The 17844-nt window shown below is 38.5% G+C and overlaps 3 protein-coding genes across 3 annotated transcripts; 2 read left to right on the plus strand and 1 right to left on the minus strand.

The window, feature by feature from the left end:
* Nucleotides 1-1745: 1745 nt before the first annotated feature.
* CKS (Nucleotide-diphospho-sugar transferases superfamily protein) lies at nucleotides 1746-10077 on the plus strand. The gene is made up of 8 exons (XM_077356381.1): nucleotides 1746-2152; nucleotides 4776-4821; nucleotides 6524-6610; nucleotides 6692-6816; nucleotides 7866-8005; nucleotides 8792-8843; nucleotides 8998-9108; nucleotides 9725-10077. The coding sequence occupies exons 1-8, from the start codon at nucleotides 1919-1921 to the stop codon at nucleotides 9815-9817; spliced, it is 888 nt and encodes a 295-aa protein (XP_077212496.1). The 5' UTR covers nucleotides 1746-1918; the 3' UTR covers nucleotides 9818-10077.
* Nucleotides 10033-11604, minus strand: LOC143847518 (CASP-like protein 1C1). Its single transcript, XM_077356382.1, has 3 exons — nucleotides 11299-11604; nucleotides 11090-11192; nucleotides 10033-10451 (listed from the first exon to the last, which is right to left on the minus strand). Exons 1-3 carry the CDS (start codon nucleotides 11451-11453, stop codon nucleotides 10227-10229), a joined length of 483 nt encoding a protein of 160 aa, XP_077212497.1. The 5' UTR covers nucleotides 11454-11604; the 3' UTR covers nucleotides 10033-10226.
* A 4073-nt stretch (nucleotides 11605-15677) lies between these two features.
* On the plus strand, nucleotides 15678-16427 carry LOC143892017 (protein FAR1-RELATED SEQUENCE 5-like). Its single transcript, XM_077396494.1, has one exon. The coding sequence runs from the start codon at nucleotides 15678-15680 to the stop codon at nucleotides 16425-16427; it is 750 nt and encodes a 249-aa protein (XP_077252609.1).
* Nucleotides 16428-17844: the final 1417 nt, after the last annotated feature.

Raw genomic sequence — 17844 nt, forward strand, 5'->3', positions numbered from 1 at the left:
GTAACTTACCTACACAAGTGTGTAGGAAATGTTTTCTCTATATCAAGTGTAGGTAAGTTACCTACACACTAGCTTAAAATACAGTGGGGGCCCACATTGTTTGGGTGATCAAAACCATTCATTTGAATGGTCCTCACATAGATAGGGTGTCAACACAAAATCAGATCCATAGGATCATCCCAACCATTCAAACTATTGAGGCAAAAAATGGACTAATTTGTGAAGGTTTATACACGTCCATTTTACCTCCACAAATCGTAGGGTTGGGATGATCCTATGGATCTGATTTTTTGTGGGCACCCTATCTCTGTGAGGACCATTCAAATGAATGGTTTGGATCACCCAAACAATGTGGGCCCCCACTGTATTTTAAGCTAGTGTGTAGGTAACTTACCTACACAAGTGTGTAGGAAATGTTTTCTCATATATATATATATATATATATATATATATATATATATATATATATATATATATATATGAGAAAACGGTTCCTACACATATGTGTAGATAAGTTATCTACACACTAGCTTAAAATACAGTGAGGGCCACATTATTTGGGTGATCCAAACCATTCATTTTTAAGGCCCTCACATAGATAGGGTATCCACAAAAAATCAGATCCATAGTATCATCCTAACCATTCGAACTGTGGAGGCAAAAAATTGACTAATTTGTGAAGGTTTAAAGACATTCATTTTACCTCCACAAATCGTAGGGTTAGGATGATCATATGGATCTGATTTTTTGTAGACACCCTATCTATGTGAGGGCCTTTAAAATGGATGGCTTGGATCACCCAAACAATGTGGGCCTCCACTGTATTTTAAACTGTTGGTGAGCTAGCTTGCTCAATCACATGGGTCCCACATTTTGGGGGTGATCCAAACCATTCATTTGCAAGGCCTTATTATAGATAGGGGGTGTACCAAAAATCAGCTCCATAGGATCATCCTAACCCCTCCATTTGTGGAGGACAAAAATGGGGCAGATTTGTGTCTGTCCATTTTTGTCCTCCCCAAATGGAGGGGTTAGGATGATCCTATGGAGCTGATTTTTGGTACACCCCCCATCTATGTAAGGGACTTTCAAATGAATGGTTTGGATCATCCTAACAAAGTGGGGCCCCATGTGATTGGGCAAGCTAGCTCACCATAAGTTTGGTGAGCTTAACAGTTTCCTCATATATATATATATATATATATATATATATATATATATATATATAGAGAGAGAGAGAGAGAGAGAGAGAGAGAGAGAGAGAGAGAGAGAGAGAGAAAACGGTTCCTACACACATGTGTGGATAAGTTATCTACACACTAGCTTAAAATACAGTGGGTGCCACATTATTTGGGTGATCCAAACCATTCAGTTTTAAGGCCCTCACATAGATAGGGTGTCCACAAAAAATCAGATCCAGAGGATCATCCCAACCATTCGAACCGTGGAGGCAAAAATTGGACTAATTTGTGAAGGTTTAAAGACATCCATTTTACCTCCACAAATCGTAGGGTTGGGATGATCCAATGGATCTGATTTTTTGTAGACACCCTATCTATGTAAGGGCCTTTAAAATGGATGGCTTGGATCACCCAAACAATGTGGGCCCCCACTGTATTTTAAGCCCGTGTGTAAAGAACTCTCTACACATATATTAAAGGAAAATTGATAGGGTCCATAGTAAAAGGCCCATTCCGCGGCTGGTCTGTCGCATGTAGACTAGCAAATCCCAATATTAAAACAGGGTACTGAATAATCTGAAATCGCGAAATGGATTTGAACATAACATAACACAGGGGGTCGGTTGTTAAGTCCACCAGGGAACCGAGATATCTCTCTATTTTTGTCAGAGATTTGGTAGACAAAGAGAAGTTTAGGAAGCACACGCAAAAAAAGAAAAAGAAAAAGAAAAACCCTAATGGCGATCTGTTCTTCTTCATCATCTTGGGGATCGGGGAGCGGGAAGGCGTGGATCGTGCACGGACTGCTGGCGGGAGCGGCAATCGCTGCTGCAGGGGCATACGCCGTAATTTCCCTCCGCCGATCCGGAAATTTTCGAAGCCGAGTAATCGGCATTATCCCCGCTCGTTTCGCTTCATCTCGATTCCAAGGCAAACCTCTCGTCCAAATCCTCGGAAAGCCCATGATCCAGGTGCCCTTTTCCATTTTTCTCCTTTTTACCCTCGTTTTTTCCAGTCTATGTTAGAACTCGTAATTTCGTGCATTTTCCTAATCTCTGTTAATCCCTATTCCCTCCATCTCATCATTTCCTTGCTTGTTTATTGCTAGATTTTTTATTTTTTTTTGGGTTTATCGTTGTGATCTAATGTAGTACTTGATTTTTTTTCCCCTATTTTTAGAGCTTGTGCTGAGGTTTCGACATTTTCTATGTTTTCTCTGATTTGGGGTTTCCTTGTTTTTCCCTTTTTTCTTGTTTTTCTTTGGTATAGTACTTGCTGTTAAACCACTGCTTTCATTTATCCATTATTTTTCTGTACTATTCTCATGATTGGTTAATTTTGAGGTTTATTATGGACCCACTCTCTCTCTCTCTGTCAGATTTTTGTTCGATAAAATAGAGCTTTACTAATGAAAGGAGAATACTAGAGCATTGTCGTCTCTAGTTTTTACAAAAAAATGTAATTACTTGAAGAATCTGAGCAGTCCTCCTTGCATCCTACATGAATTGTGCATTATCTTCTTAGTTGCTGAATTTCATAAGATCAAAATGATACAAGCTCTTGATCTTTCTCATCTGTACTTTTCATTCTGTTTACAATCTTGAATCACTCCTTGAATCCCAAAGCAAACTGCTTCAAACAATAAAACCAGCCACATATTCTTAGGCCCCAATGAAAATCTTAAGCCACATTCTTAAGTTTCTGTAGTACTGAACGTATTACTGTGTCAAACATTGTAATATGGAAGAAAGGGTGGTTCCATCATGTGTCTGTTATGCCTGTCAACTTGTTTACTGTCAGCTTGATACCCTTTTTATGTTCTTTTAAAAAAAATTCAGCCTGAAAGAGACCAAACATGTTTTGGTGTTCATGTGGTGAATTCATTGAGCAGTCAGTAGGATTGCAGTAGAGATCCTTTGTTTAGGCACTTGACTACCAAACAACTAGACATGCCCGGTTTTCTTTGTTTGTGGATGCTTTCAAGCCCACCTCGTGGTTTTCGTTGCTCGATCACTTTCTTTCCCACTAACTCTGATGCAAATAATAGGTGGACCTTGAGCAAGTTAGTATTTTTTTTTTTTTTTTTCCCATATTGCCTCTCAAGATAAGCTTCTGGCATGTAGTAGATTGCTTGAAATATATAAAAAGAAAACAAAAGTATCTTCTTTGGAAATTCATGTGAAACAACAAAAACTTCTATGCAACAAAAAAATAAAAAATAAATTACAATGCATACCATTCATGAGTCCTGGCATTTCATAGTTGAATTTTATATGTAATTGTTTTTGGATGGTAAGTGGTCACATCAACTGTTGAGTTTGGTGTCTTGAATTCAATCCGGCTGGGGTCCGAAAAATGTGTGCGACCCGGATGTGGCCGTCTATTTGCCCAACCCGCTATTTAAGTGGGTTTGGCCCAGTTCGGGTAAGCTTGTTTTGACCCGTTTTGTATAAGGAGTTTTAGGGCTTATTTCAATATTTTAGTTTTGAGAAGAGGGTTGAGAGCTCAGAAACGGTGAGAGGGGTGTACAAGGGTTTCGAGGTGGGTTTGGTGAGAGAGACCGATTTTCTCTTGTAATCTCCGGTTCCTATAGTGGATTTTCTTGTCGCCCCCGCCGTGGATGTAGGCTTTATGCTGAACCACGTAAATCTCCATGTCTTTGTGTGTTTGCTTGTTTCGTTTTGCTTTGCTATGGAAATTGCAAGTTGCTATTGGGGTGGTTTTCAGAACATCAACTTATGTTGACCCTACCCTGCTGCTCTTTAACCGTGTAGTTCCTAGCTTCTTTTGGTGAAAAATTTATTTGAAGGGCCACATGCACAGCACATGAGTGGTCTCACTTGGCTTAGCTCAAGCAAGTGTCTGCATAAGTAATACACATGTAACATTAGTACAATTTGATAAATAAGAGGTTCATCTCTGGCCTGATGTGTGCCAAGTTTCTAGTGATACCGCTGGCTAGCGGATGCCTGGAAGCTTTACTCAAGAAATTATTTTTTCTTTTTTTTAATGGTAAGAGAAATTATTTTTTCTTAGTAAATTGGAATCTGCTATGCTTATTGGAGAAAGGGTATATTTAGTAGTGACTATTGTTTCAGCAGTCCTACATTGACGGTATATGGGACCAAGCCAAAAAGTCACTCTATAGATCATCTTTGAAACCTTCTGTGAATCCCCAGTTAGTATTTCTGGGGTTTTTAATGTGAACAAAGTATAAAAAATCTAGTTCTTATTGACAATTCCCCTGGAAGCTTTAAGGAATCTGTTCTACTGCCGTTGCCGACTGTTGTTCCTACTTCTGGTTAGTCTTAGGACAGCTAAGCTTGGTTTCGGCAAAATAACTTGATAGGTGACTGGTACAATTGTTGTCTATTTATATAGGTTGGCAGTATGTATGGAATGGACTTACTATCGGGGCGTGAGCTTGTAGCTCAATTGGAATGAACTTGATGGCGCTATGAATCTCAGTTCTATAATAAAACTAAAAGAGAGAGAGAGAGAGGGAGGGTACAATTACTAATTTGTTTCTATAATGTATACATATTGACGTTACACATTTTGAATTATCCACTTATATTTTGTTTATCTCTGCAGAGAACGTGGGAGAGAGCGAAGTTGGCTACCACATTGGACCACGTTGGTATGCGTGTTTTACTTCGCTTCATGTGTTTCCATTTTCCATTGTTACGGTGCTAAAGGTAACTGGCACCATAAATGTAGCTTGGATGAGGTTAGTCATTTATGAAGGATGCTTCAGAACCGCACTTATTTCAGGGACAGTAATCAAAATATGCAGCTTTTTAGTCCAACACCTTTCATATGTATTAGTCCTGCATGAGGGCTTCAAACTAAATTGCTTCTTCTATTGATTTGGATGTGTTTCAAAGAACGGTATGGATCTCTAAAAGAGTCCCTAGCCTGCAAATAACTATCTGATGCGGTGGATGGGTGAGGTTTATGGGAATGTAGGTTACAATACTTCTTAAGCTAGCTAAATCCTGAACCTATTTTCTTTTTGTCATCACACCTTTTTTTTAATAGTAATAAATTTCATTAGAAAAAGACCGAGATGGTCAAATACAGAGAATACAAAAGAATAAAGAACAAAATCCAGAACCTTTTTTTTTTGTCGTCACACCTGACATGGATTATGGGTTGAATATTATAGAAAAAGCCAAAATAAAACATAACGACTTAAAATTGTAAAAGTAAATATCAGACATCCATAGGACATGATCTGATGCCTTATTGCTTTATTCTTAGGTCTTCCATGACTTAGAAACAATAGGGGCTTCTTTAGTAGTATTTGCCTCGATTTAACCATTACACTCAACGCATTATCCATTTTTAGGACATTGTTTCAAAACTCTCCCGTGTCATTGTCGACTCCCCTGTGTCCACTCCTTTTTACCATGACAACGTTCTTGTTTGAGTCCGTGTTTGGCCCTACAAAGTTGTGAAACAACCAATTACTCCAAAAGCTTTAGCTGTTGGAGATGGCATTATTTAATCTTTTATACCTTAACACTCCCCCTCATGCGTGGCCCCTCTTTTTTAGGGTTGGCCTACACGTGGCACATGTGGCCCCTCTTTTACGTTGGCCATTGCATGTGGATTTTTAATATCAAGGTGTTTTAAACTCGGGACACTTTGCTCTAATACCATGTGAAACAACCGACTACTCCAAATGCTTAAGCTGTTGGAGATGGTGTTATTTAATCTTTTATACTTTAACAAAAGTCAATCAAAACTCCTTTCACTCTCCCGATTTATGAACACGTCAATCGAGTACTCGACCGTGTCGGGCTGAGTTGACTAGGATTTTCTTTGGCTGAGTTTTGACTGGCGTCTGTGTTTTGAAACACCGGGCGTCAGTAATATGAGTATGCTGAGGCATAAACTCTTTAACAGATGCTTTCAGACTTCTATCCATAGTTTCAAAACTCCCTCGTGTCATCGTTGACTCCCTTGAGTCGACTCCTTTTTGCCGTGGCCTTATTCTTGTCGGAGTCTGCGTCTTACCCTACAAAGTCAATCAAACTCCTTTGATTCTCCCAATTTATCACCACCTCCGCCAAGTACTCAGCAGTGTCAACCGAGTACTCGACCGCTTCGTGCCGAGTCGACTAGGATTTGCTTTGGCCACGTTTTGACTTGCATCTGCATTTTGAAACACTGCTTCTATCTACTGGAACAATTTTATTGTCAGTTGTGAATTATTGGAGATGCATCAATGATGTTATCTGTATCGGTATTTATCAAGGCTGTTATCTGTATGGCTCTCTTGTTTTTGTTCAATTTATTTATTTGTCACTTAATAGTTCATTTTCTTCTTGAATTAGTTGTAGCAACAGATGATGAAAAGATTGCCGAGTGCTGTCGAGGATTTGGAGCGGATGTGATAATGACATCAGAATCTTGCCGCAATGGTAGGAGTTTTTGTCATCCATTTTGGCACATTTCCAAATTTTTTCTCAAATGTTATTGTATATATTTTGTTTAACTCGCAGGTACTGAACGTTGTAATGAGGCACTTCAAAAGCTTGAGAAGAAATATGATATTGTTGTCAATATTCAGGGGGATGAACCCCTTATTGAGCCAGAGATAATAGATGGGGTTGTTAAAGCTTTGCAGGTAGTTACTTTGTCTTGCTATTGCATTAGTTTCTTGATGGTTGCCATATTCATTTTAATCGAGTAGTCTGGATTCTTCCATTCATAGAACTGTACGAAATTGTAAGGACTATTCCTTGTTGAATACCATTCCCCCAAAAAAAAAAAAACTATTCCTTGTTGAATACGAGAATGCATTTTCCAAATGTTCTCTTACATTTTTTTTCGAAAAATATATTACTGTTTAGTATTTGTGCAAACCCTAACACAAGATCGCCAATGTAATAGGGGATTTGAAGAGTGGTATGGAGTCTGCTAAATTTTTTATATGGATTCCTAGGACACCTTCCACGCTTAAACTCGTTCTTACCAAATTAGAAAGAGTGAATAGATGAACCCAGATGTTACCTTCACTCTAGATTTGTGCCTCCAAACTTGACATAGGGTGCATGTCAGTACTGTGTAATATAATATTATAATTCATATCTGTACTTTTGTCTTCCCAATCATGACTTTGTCATTGAAAGAAAGGAAACTAACTATTTCTTTATTGATTCTATCATGCTTACAAAGTTTTTTGCTGATTTAAATTAACTATTTGATCCATTCTTTGACTAAAAGTTAGGGGTGCAACTTGGGTCGGGTTCAACCCGATTTTGGCTTGGATTGGGTTGGCATTTCTGCGGGTTGGGTTGGGTTAGGGTTTGGAAAAGCCAACCCGATTTAATTTCGGGTTGGGTTAGGGTTGAGGCCTTGGCAACCTGACCCGACCCAAACCCGACCTTCCTCTAATTTTATCTTTATTTTCTCTGAGTTATTGCATTTTTTGTTTGGACATAGGTGAACCCGAACCCAACCCGGCTACCCGACCCGATTTCAAGTTAGATGGGTTGGGTTAGGGTCGAGCGATTTAGAGGCGGGTTGGGTTAGGGTTGAGGAAATGCTATCTCGGGTTGGGTTAGGGTTGGCCTCAACCCAATCCAACCCGGCCTGAGTTGCACCCCTACTAAAAGTGTTGTTTATTTGCCTTATTATTTTTAATTTCATTGAAGTATCTTGTGTTTTCTGTAGAGAGCCCCAGATGCAGTATTTAGCACTGCTGTCACATCCTTAAAACCTGAAGATGAATCTGACCCAAATCGGGTGAAATGTATAGTGGACAATCATGGCTATGCGATCTACTTTTCAAGGGGGCTGATCCCATATAATAAGTGAGTTCTGTAGTATATTTTATTTTGGTTTCAGTGGTACACGCTATCATGGTTTTAAATTTCGACCGAAATCCGAAATTTCGGATTTCGGTGGAGACCGACACCGAAATCACATAAACCCGAAATTGTATTTTATTTCGTCCGAAATTTCGTTTTTTCCGAAATTTCACCCAAAAAACCTGTTTTTTTTAATAGACCATATTGGTTGAACCCCACACAATATTGATCAAAGAAATTTTCTTGGAAGCCATCAAGAGCTGGCCATCTTCTTTTGGCCGAGCGTCGATCGCCCCGTACAGAGTCGGTTCTCTCATCAACGGTTGTTTTTTTTCCCATCGCCGGTTGCTTCCTCCATTTTTTCTGGCGAATCCAATCTTGAGGATGATTGCGTAGTAGATTGTGCATTCCGTTGTTTTCTATGCAAGAATTGTGCGCCACGTTATCCAGTGTCGTTACCCACGTAGCTTGAGAAAGAGTGTTGTACACGTAAGTCTTGAGGTGTCACAATCAAATTATAAAAGAGAGGGTTGGTTCTAAACTTGTAATAAAGAGGAGTGTTGTACACTTCACAATCAAATTATAAAAGAGAAAGTGGGTTGTAAACTTGGAATATTTTATCGAAATTTTGTATAGGATAAAATAGTGTTTTCTTTGTTTCGCCGGATTTCGGCCGAAATTTCGATTTCGGTGGGGTCCAAAACCGGTACCGAAATCGAAATTTAAAACCATGCACGCTATCATTCATTGGCAACATTCCATATCATATATGTCTTCACATTTTCACAGGTCAGGAAAAGCCAATCCAGATTTTCCATATTTACTTCATCTTGGTATTCAGGTATTTGCATAACCCATGTTATGATCTGCTTATTTACCTCGTATGAATATGTTCTTGTATGGTTGTCCCATAAATTTGTGTTCTGGGTCCCTTTAAACTACTGGCCCAAAGCTCTCAATTATCTGCTAATGTCTCCACTCTTCTGTCTAGCCAGAGCTATGATTCGAAGTTTCTAAGGATATATCCACAGCTTCCACCCACTCCCCTGCAACTTGAAGAAGATCTAGAACAGCTTAAAGTTCTCGAGAATGGGTACAAGATGAAGGTATTTATAAGATATCCAGATACGTTCTGTGCCCTGTGATTTTCCTTTCCATATTTTGTATACGCTATAAGGCATTCAAATAAACTTCTAATGTCTACATTGCTAAATAAACTTCTACTGTCTACCATTCAAAAAAAAAAAGTCTACATTGCTAGATATCCATTTTGAGCTAATGCTGTTTGTGATTTTTGTGTTATTATCAAGCTATGAAATCTCTCAACAACACTGGCTAGTGGAAAAAGATGCGACCTCTTTCCAACTCAATTCGAATTTGTTGAATAAACTGAGCTGTGTTTTTTATCTGATTTTGTAAATAACTTATGAAAATAAAGATTCGCTTTCCAGAGTTGTAGTTAAGCACGACTTAAAACTCTTTCCTTCACTCTGCAACTTACTCTCAACATCAAATCTCTCGTTGTCTAGTGATTTAGGAGATTAGCTTGCATTCAATACTTACAATGTCATACATGCTTTATTTATTATGTTTGTAGATGGTTAATTTGATTCTTCTTGTTAAACTAGACTTTTAGTACTTTCTGATAGCTTCTTATGCAGCATTTGCTTTTTAGAAGACTGAAATATTTTACTTATATTCTGAATTATATTACTCTCACAGGTAATCAAGGTCGATCATGATGCCCATGGTGTAGACACTCCAGAAGATGTTGCAAAGATAGAATTGCTAATGAGGGAAAGACATATTTCTTAGTTAATAGCAACAGATCCGGCAACGACAACAAAGTAAGCAAATAAATATCAGTAGAATGTGTTCTTATTTTTTGTTCATTTATGTGGGGGGTCTGAGATTGCACCAAAATTAAGAGTCCTGTTGTTTTATTGTCTGTTCCGTTGATGCTTCCCTCTTATTTTTTTTTTCATTTATATGGGTGTCAGAGATTACATCAAAATGCAAGGTACAAGTGATTAAAAGTGTAAAACCTGCATATATTATATTCCAGTTTTCTACAATCATCTTCTGTATTAGATGGCTTTCCTCATAGATTTTTAAATGCCCAAGATTCAACTCATCTAATTTATTACCAAAATATTGGTATAATGCTGGAATTAGTAGTAAAATATATAAGAAAATACAAAAATCCTCCTTTAGGAAAGTGAATTCAGAGAAGAAGAGGATTAAGGACGGTGTGGATCGCATAGAGGAGGATTAACATGTAAATCAAGACGCTAGAGAAGCCGAGGATCATAGCAACCGTTACGTGGCGACAAAACTTGTGAATCTGGCCACAGATGGGCAGCCAACCTGCATGAGAGTTCCCCTTTTTCCCCAAAATAGCTATGGCGCCTGCTGCGGAGATGCTAGATGTGAGCAACATAGTGATAATCTGAAACACCACAAGAGCCAAAAACCCATTCTTCAAATTCTCAGTAGAGTAACAACACTTGAGATTAAGGGCCTCTCTAGATGGCTCCAAAGATTATTTGCATGTAATCCTTATTTGCAAATTGTTTTGAGGTTAAGAGGGCTTCTCTTGACGCCACACAAATTGCTCCTTAGTTGTAAATAAATCATTAAACCACTTTGGAATAATTCAAAGGGCCTCTTTGGATACCTCGGAAATTTATTTGCACACAATAATGCATGTATTTTAATCTTGTTTGCATATAATCTTGCATGTTTTGATAATGGGGAGAACTCACCCTGTTTTACATTGGTTCACCAGTTGTCGAAGTCTATTACAATTTCCAAAAAGCTCTCAACAACCAGTCAAAAATTGTAAAACGAGGTGAGTTCGCCCCATTATCACAATATGGTAGTGCAGATATCCATAGCAAAATAAGGAAAAAGAAAAAGGTTATAATACTTTAATAACTAACGATAAATTATCTAATTATTGGCTTCCAAAGAGGCCTTAATGTCCAATTAGCAAATCAGATTAACTTAAAATAGGCTTATTTGCAAATAAAGACCGATTTTAGCAGTACCCAAAGAGGTAAAAAACCAAAGGGAACACTCAATTACCACGTCCAAGGCCACGACCAAGCGCCAGAGCATGCTTGTCTCAGGGAGAAAAATAACAAGAAGACTGTATACACTTCCGATTGCATTCGCAGCCACGAAGTACCTGCACCAAGTTTACATTAAGCAAGAATAAAAAAAATGAAGAATTTGAAGAAGAAAATAATGAAGAATTTGATGAATGTGGCTGGTGTTGATCATGAAAATAATACTTGAAGGCGGGTGTATAGTGATATTTGGCATTGATGGATATGTTGAAGAAGGTGGTGTGCTCATGACTAGTAACCATGACTATGGTTGCTGAGAGAGTTGTAGCCATGGCCAGAAATCTCAGAAGAAAAGTGCAGAGCTTCTTTGTCTTTGCCATGGATGGTGAGTTGTGGAGTGAGTGAAGAGGAGAGAGGGTTCTGGTTGAGATTTAAAAAGAATAACGTTGGTGGGTAGCGTATGATATGGAGATAGAGGTTGGAGTAGATGGGGGGTGTTGCACTTGTATTATTAGTTTTTTCCTTGTGTGTTTGTTGAAGCATCTCAACTGCATATGAAATTTTCAGACTTTGAAAGAAATAAAGGCCCTTACTAGAATTTGGAAAGTGATATATTCGCAACCTTTTTTCCCTAGGGCCAACCCCCTCTGGTGTATTTATGACTACACTTTTTACACTACAACTGGGGTGACCCAGGGAAGAAAGCGAGGGGAGTATATCATTTCCCTAAAACCTTTCTTGTTTGAAAAATGAGACTCATTCTTTGAAAATTTGAAGTTTCTTCTTTTGAATTTGGAGGTACTATTTTGTGGAAGTGACACGGGGTGGTTATCTATCTATTTCCTGAATCCTGAGGTGGGGTCTTGTAGACAGGAGAATCTTCATTACTCAACTAATTCTTTTTATATACCATAGCAGTAGAAGCACGAAAGATGTGCTCCCAGAGTCCACTTAGGAGATGGCGTAAAATGGCTCTTTGGCGTAAAGTCATGGGTTTGCTCCCAGTGACGAGCATCCGTGGGGGAATAGTCCTACCCCCGAAGGGGGTGGGGACACCCTTCGTTACCAAAAAAAAAAAAAAAAAAGAGTCCACCGAGGAGATGCTGGAAAAGGAGAGAGAGAGAGAGAGAGAGAGAGACGTGTTGCACCGTCACAACCGGTTAAAAGGGGCAAATTCATCCTTATGGGGGGTGAATTTTTTAGGAAGTCAGTTTGACAGTTTACTTCCTTCAGTGATGATTATAGGCCCTCGATCCATCCAGCCTCGTTTACGGTTCTGCCCAGAAAAGCTAAACCAATAATTTTTATAAGGTATATGATATGAGCAGCTCTCACAAGGCAAGTATGAGATGGGATGAAGAATGTGCAGGTTGCATCATGGGATTGACGGTCTTGATTTCACATACACACCCCTATTGCCCAAAAGTTGACTTTTATTAATGATTATAAAAGTGGTCATTCTCTTTACTATTATCTTATTTGTAAATGGAAACCTAACTGCTATTGGGAAGTCATCAAAGAATAACATTTCTAATATTCATCAGTCGTAAAAAATCATATTTAAGTTCAAAACCTTTGCACATAAGATTCATATAAGAATATAACTCCTCCACCATTAGATTACATAATCTTTATCCATTTATTAATTTGGCATTCAATCAAAACATGAAAGTGTATAAGAATGCTGAAAGAAATCCAATTTTCTCTCAAGGATCAACCTAAAATAGGTGTAATACAAATTTCAGAAAACCCAAGAATTAAAAATGGGCAATCCTGTGCCAAATCCTGTTTTCAGAAAACATGGGTTCAAAAAGCAAGACTCAAATGAAGGATAGGCTTGTGTCGCCGGAAGAATGATTTGATCACTGAATCTTCGATTCGATTGTTCCTTTCGGAATGGATTTACAGAAATTCTAAAAATTTTCAAAAACAGGCATTGAACCCCATAAATCAAAATGAACAATTAAGGCTTATCACATGATTTTGTATAATAAATAAAAAGCAAGGGGCAAGCCTTGCTCAGACAACTTTCAGTCTCTAATTTATCCCAAGAACTGAATTTAATAAAGTAAAAAATATTTAAAAAGTTTGAACTTGGGATCCCCTAGCCGCCAATGCCACAGCTACTTCTTTACCAGATGGTTTCTGTTGGAGAAGAAAGCACTGAATTTCGGCGCATCCAGAGCGTACAAGTCACCCTTGCCAGTTCTCTTAATCCTTCTCCCTCTTTCCCATCCTTCGCCACGAGAAATTATATACTCAAGGAAAGTCACCCGTAAACTGGCTAACTGAAAGCAAGTTATTTAGTTTATGAACAAGGAGAAAATTACAGATTTTGAAGACTTCATTTGTAATTTTTAAAAATGCACCACTACGGTGTAATTTTCAATTTATGAACATCACTAATCATGACAGAATCATTGCTAATACAAGGACACAAGTTTATTAATTTACCTAGATCTCCTGTCATGTGTGCTCATGCCGCAGTATCAAGAAACCATTCTCAATCCTGGCAAAATCCAATAGTAATGCCAGCTAGTGCTTCATCCCGAGTGTAAGTGTTACGTGCTTATGTCGCACTTGGAATGGGTAAATTAGTTTGTTACGTGCTTATGTCGCACGAACGAAACTTGGCTAAGGTGGCTCAGGTCGGGGTCTGAGGAACTTTCTTCAGACCCCTTGCCAATAGTCTAATAGCAAGGGGTGTGGAAATATCAATTACTTCTGAAAATAAAAAGTAAGCATGAAATTGATATTTCCACACCCCCACACCCCCACACCCTTTGCTATTATAGGGGGTCTGAGTTTTGTTCATGTCGCACTTGGAATGGGTAAATTAGTTTTGATTTTGTCGCTTTTAGAGATTGTTTTCTTAGTAGTTTTGTTTTGGTAGGACTCTTAGGGGCTGTTTGGATACGCAGATTTTAGAATCTTTGATTTTCTCAAAATCTTGGATGGGAGACAAGAGAAGTAGGAGAATGTCCGTTTTGCTTCTCTTTAGAATCTTGGATTTTAAGTAAGAAATCTAGGTTTTAGAAATCTCTCCCCCATCCTGAGATTTCTAAAACCTAGAATCTTGGATTTTCTCAAAATCTTGGACGGGAGACGAGAGAAGTAGGAGACTGTCTGTTTTGCTTCTCTTTAGAATCTTGGATTTTAAGTAAGAAATCTAGGTTTAAGAAATCTCTCTCCCATCCTGAGATTTCTAAAACCTGAAAACATGAGATGATCCCCTACTCTCTTGCTGATGGAAAGAAGGGCTAGAAATCAAAAAACGACGGCTGGTCTCCTTCTTCTCTCGTCTCCCATCTACGATTTTGAGGAAATCCAAGATTCTAAAATTCGTGTATCCAAATGGCCCCTAAGAGATACAGGTTTAACTAGATTAGGGTTTTTCTATAAATAACATGTACTCAGGCTTTTTGGAAATCAATGAAGAATTTTGTTTGAGAAAGTGCGTCTTGTGCACAAAGGATGACTGATCCTTCCCTCGAAGTGGATCAAGAGGCTGATCTTCCCTCTAAGAAGATCAATCACACTACAAACTGATTTGGGTTCAAAACAGAAAGCTTGAATAAAACCATTGCCATGATTTAAAAGCATTGTGAAATCATTAACCACAAGTTTGGCAAAGTCGCCCCTTATAAAACAAATCCGCCAGTGGCCCCTGATTTGGCAAGGTGGTCAGCCAAATAATTAGCACTCCTAGGCAAGAGAAAAAGAAATAAAACCATAAATACAAAGATCTTTTATCTCATCAATTAGATTGGCGACTCCACATACCGATGTAAATCCCTTTAGCCCATAATACTGTATTTGAAGAGTCACTTTCCACTTCCAAACTCCCCTCGATCAAGTTAATAGAGATAGACAATTATTTGTGAGGGGCATGGACCGAGGCTTCAGCGGAATTAGACATTCTTATAGGTCCAACAAAAGGGTAGATGATGTTACCCAAAGAGTTCCTAAAAACACCGCCAATACCTATCATGCCAGGGTTGCCAAGTGAGCAACCGTCAACATTGAGTTTGGTGACATTTATAGGAGGGTGTTTCCATTTCTCTACTATTTTAGCTTTTGGGATGCTAACTTTCACAATCGTGACTCGATTCCTTATAACAGTGTCTACTGAGTACCCTGAAAAGAGCGGTGCTGTAAATCACCAAAAAACCACTGTGAATTTGATATTCCAAACCACCCGAAAGAGAGATGGGAGCCTCTTTCTTCTCTTCGAATACCAACTGAGAACTTGACTCAAAATAAAAGAATCCATTCTGCAATAGATGAAAAATGTGAGGTGGACTCCTTCAACTATTATAAGTTCGCCATATCATGTTTGCTATGCTGAATCAAAAGCTAACATTCTCAAACAAATGCATACCCACACGTTCTTGTTTTGTGAAACAACCAATAACACTCCAAAAGCTTAAGCTGTTAGAGTTGGTGTTATTTAATCATTTATATTTCAACATGTTTCAATCAGAGTAGATACTATCTTTGTTCAATTTGGTCAACTCCGCCCGTTTGATTTGCCCAAAAACTCCATAAAGGACTTGGACACTAGCTTGTTTCAGTGAGAACGCACCACCAACCAAGGTACTGAGATGATAAAATCTTGTATGGGTGTGGAAGATGATGCAACAGATGATTGCAGCATACCAATGGTCCCGGTTGATGTCGAACTTCATGTGAGTAAGGAGAATGAACCGGGCGTGCAATTATTAGAGAAAAACTTGATAGAAAAGTATGGAGATCAAGAGCCGTACGTGGGTATGGAATTCGATTCTGAGAGCGATGCAAGGTCGTTCTATAATGCGTATGCTAGGCATGTGGGTTTTGGCATTCGTGTCAATTACTCCCATCGCTCGAGGCGTGATAGAACGATGATTGCTCAGCAGTATGTATGTGCCAAGGAGGGGTTCCGTAAGAATAAGGAAGGGAAAATGAAGCATAATCGAGCGAACACAAGGGTGGGTTGCAATGTGATGATTATCATGAGGAAGGTAAGTTCTGGGAAATGGGTCGTTAGGAATTTCAAAAAGAACCATAACCATCCTCTAGTAAGTCCAACTCAAGTGCAGTTTCTTCGATCACACAAGGGTGTATCTGATTTAATAAATCCGAACATGGGTGTGCACCAAAGTAAATTTATGCCTGTATCAAGCGTAGAATCTGTTGAAAGTAGTAGTAGTATTGGATTCTTTGAACTAGGCAGCAAGAATTATATTGCCTCTGCTCGGCAGAAGAACCTTGCAATGGGTGATGCTCAGGCTGTCCTTGACTACTTGAAGGGTATGCAGAACAAGAATCCTTCATTTTTTATGCAATACAAGTTGATAAGGAAGATCGTATGACTAATGCTTTCTGGGTCGACGCGACATCAAAGATGGCCTATAATTACTTTGACTCTACATATGTGACTAACGATTATCGCACCACCATTTGCTCCATTTATAGGAGTAAACCGGTCAGCCTATATTGCTTGCTTGTGCATTACTCGCAGATGAGAGTAAATCATCATTTCTTTGGCTGTTTAAGACATGTCTTGAAGCAATGTCTGATAAACATCCAACATCTATAGTTACTGACCAAGATAGGGCCATTCAAGCAGCAATTGCTGAGGTATTTCGGAAAACATATCATCATTTTTGTATGTCACATATCCAAAGGAAACTTTTGGATAAGTTGGGTATGCATTTGTTTCAAAAATGGTCCACTTCATCTGGATTGTCCATAAAAGATCCGCATCTCTTAGCAGCAGCCTAGCAGACATCTTCTACTCGAAGTGTCACACCAGCTTGAAAGTCTTGCTCCTGCTTAAGTTCCTACAATTAATTACCACTACCAAAATTCAACTGAGACCACATCAACCCAATCCCATCTGTACTATTTGTGGTTTTCACCATTTCCTGAACTGAGGCCATCTATGTTTGCATAAAAATATTGTTAATAAGTTAAATTTTAGTTTTAATATACTCATCTAGGTAATAGACCTAATAAAAGCGAGCAATTTTCAATTTTTTAAGATGCACAGCCACCATTCTACATTTTCTTGACATAAAGCATTTGTTAAGTGAATATACATTTTGCTTGAAAGCATTTCAAAAAGTGCTTTGTTTTTCACTTTTTTCTCAACAAGGATGACATAGAATTGTTATGGATTCATGTATTTATCTTAACTTACTGAGGTTCCGGGCATGCCATTAGTAGTAATTATTCAAAAGAGCATGTAACATTTACAAAACACAAAGGGAAATGTAGTTTTAACAAGGAATACTTTACTTACTCCAATTTCTGTTACAAACTGGCAAGAGGAACACCTAACTGATGGAGCTCCATATGGGTACATCAGCAACATAGAACAACCCCCGCACTTAACATTCCCAACCTGATGTGCTGCCAAAGAAAATTGTTCTTGCAATAAATATTGTAGACATACCAAAAGTAAATCCCATATCTATCAACTTATCATATTCTGCATTCCCAAGATCACTTTTTTGGGGACATGTGGGTGTGAGATATAGCTAGGGAGGCCAACTCATTAGCTGATCAGATGGCTAATCGGGGCAGTGATTGTTGGGTTCTCTGTATCTGAGAGTCAATCCCCACGAAGGACAGAGTAGTTTGGACTCCGTGCTTTCAGGTTAATAAAGGAAAACAATTATTGCTTGAAAAAATAATAAATGGCCTCCATTAAAAAGGGTAAAGTGATGGGTGTTTGTTTATAAATCTGTGCATACTGAGAATGGTGATGAAGCAAGCAAATGCAGA

The sequence above is a fragment of the Tasmannia lanceolata genome, unplaced genomic scaffold, assembly GCF_043159265.1.
Source record: "Tasmannia lanceolata isolate RefF3 unplaced genomic scaffold, GAP_Taslan_0.1 ptg000015l, whole genome shotgun sequence".
Classification (NCBI taxonomy): Eukaryota; Viridiplantae; Streptophyta; class Magnoliopsida; order Canellales; family Winteraceae; genus Tasmannia; species Tasmannia lanceolata.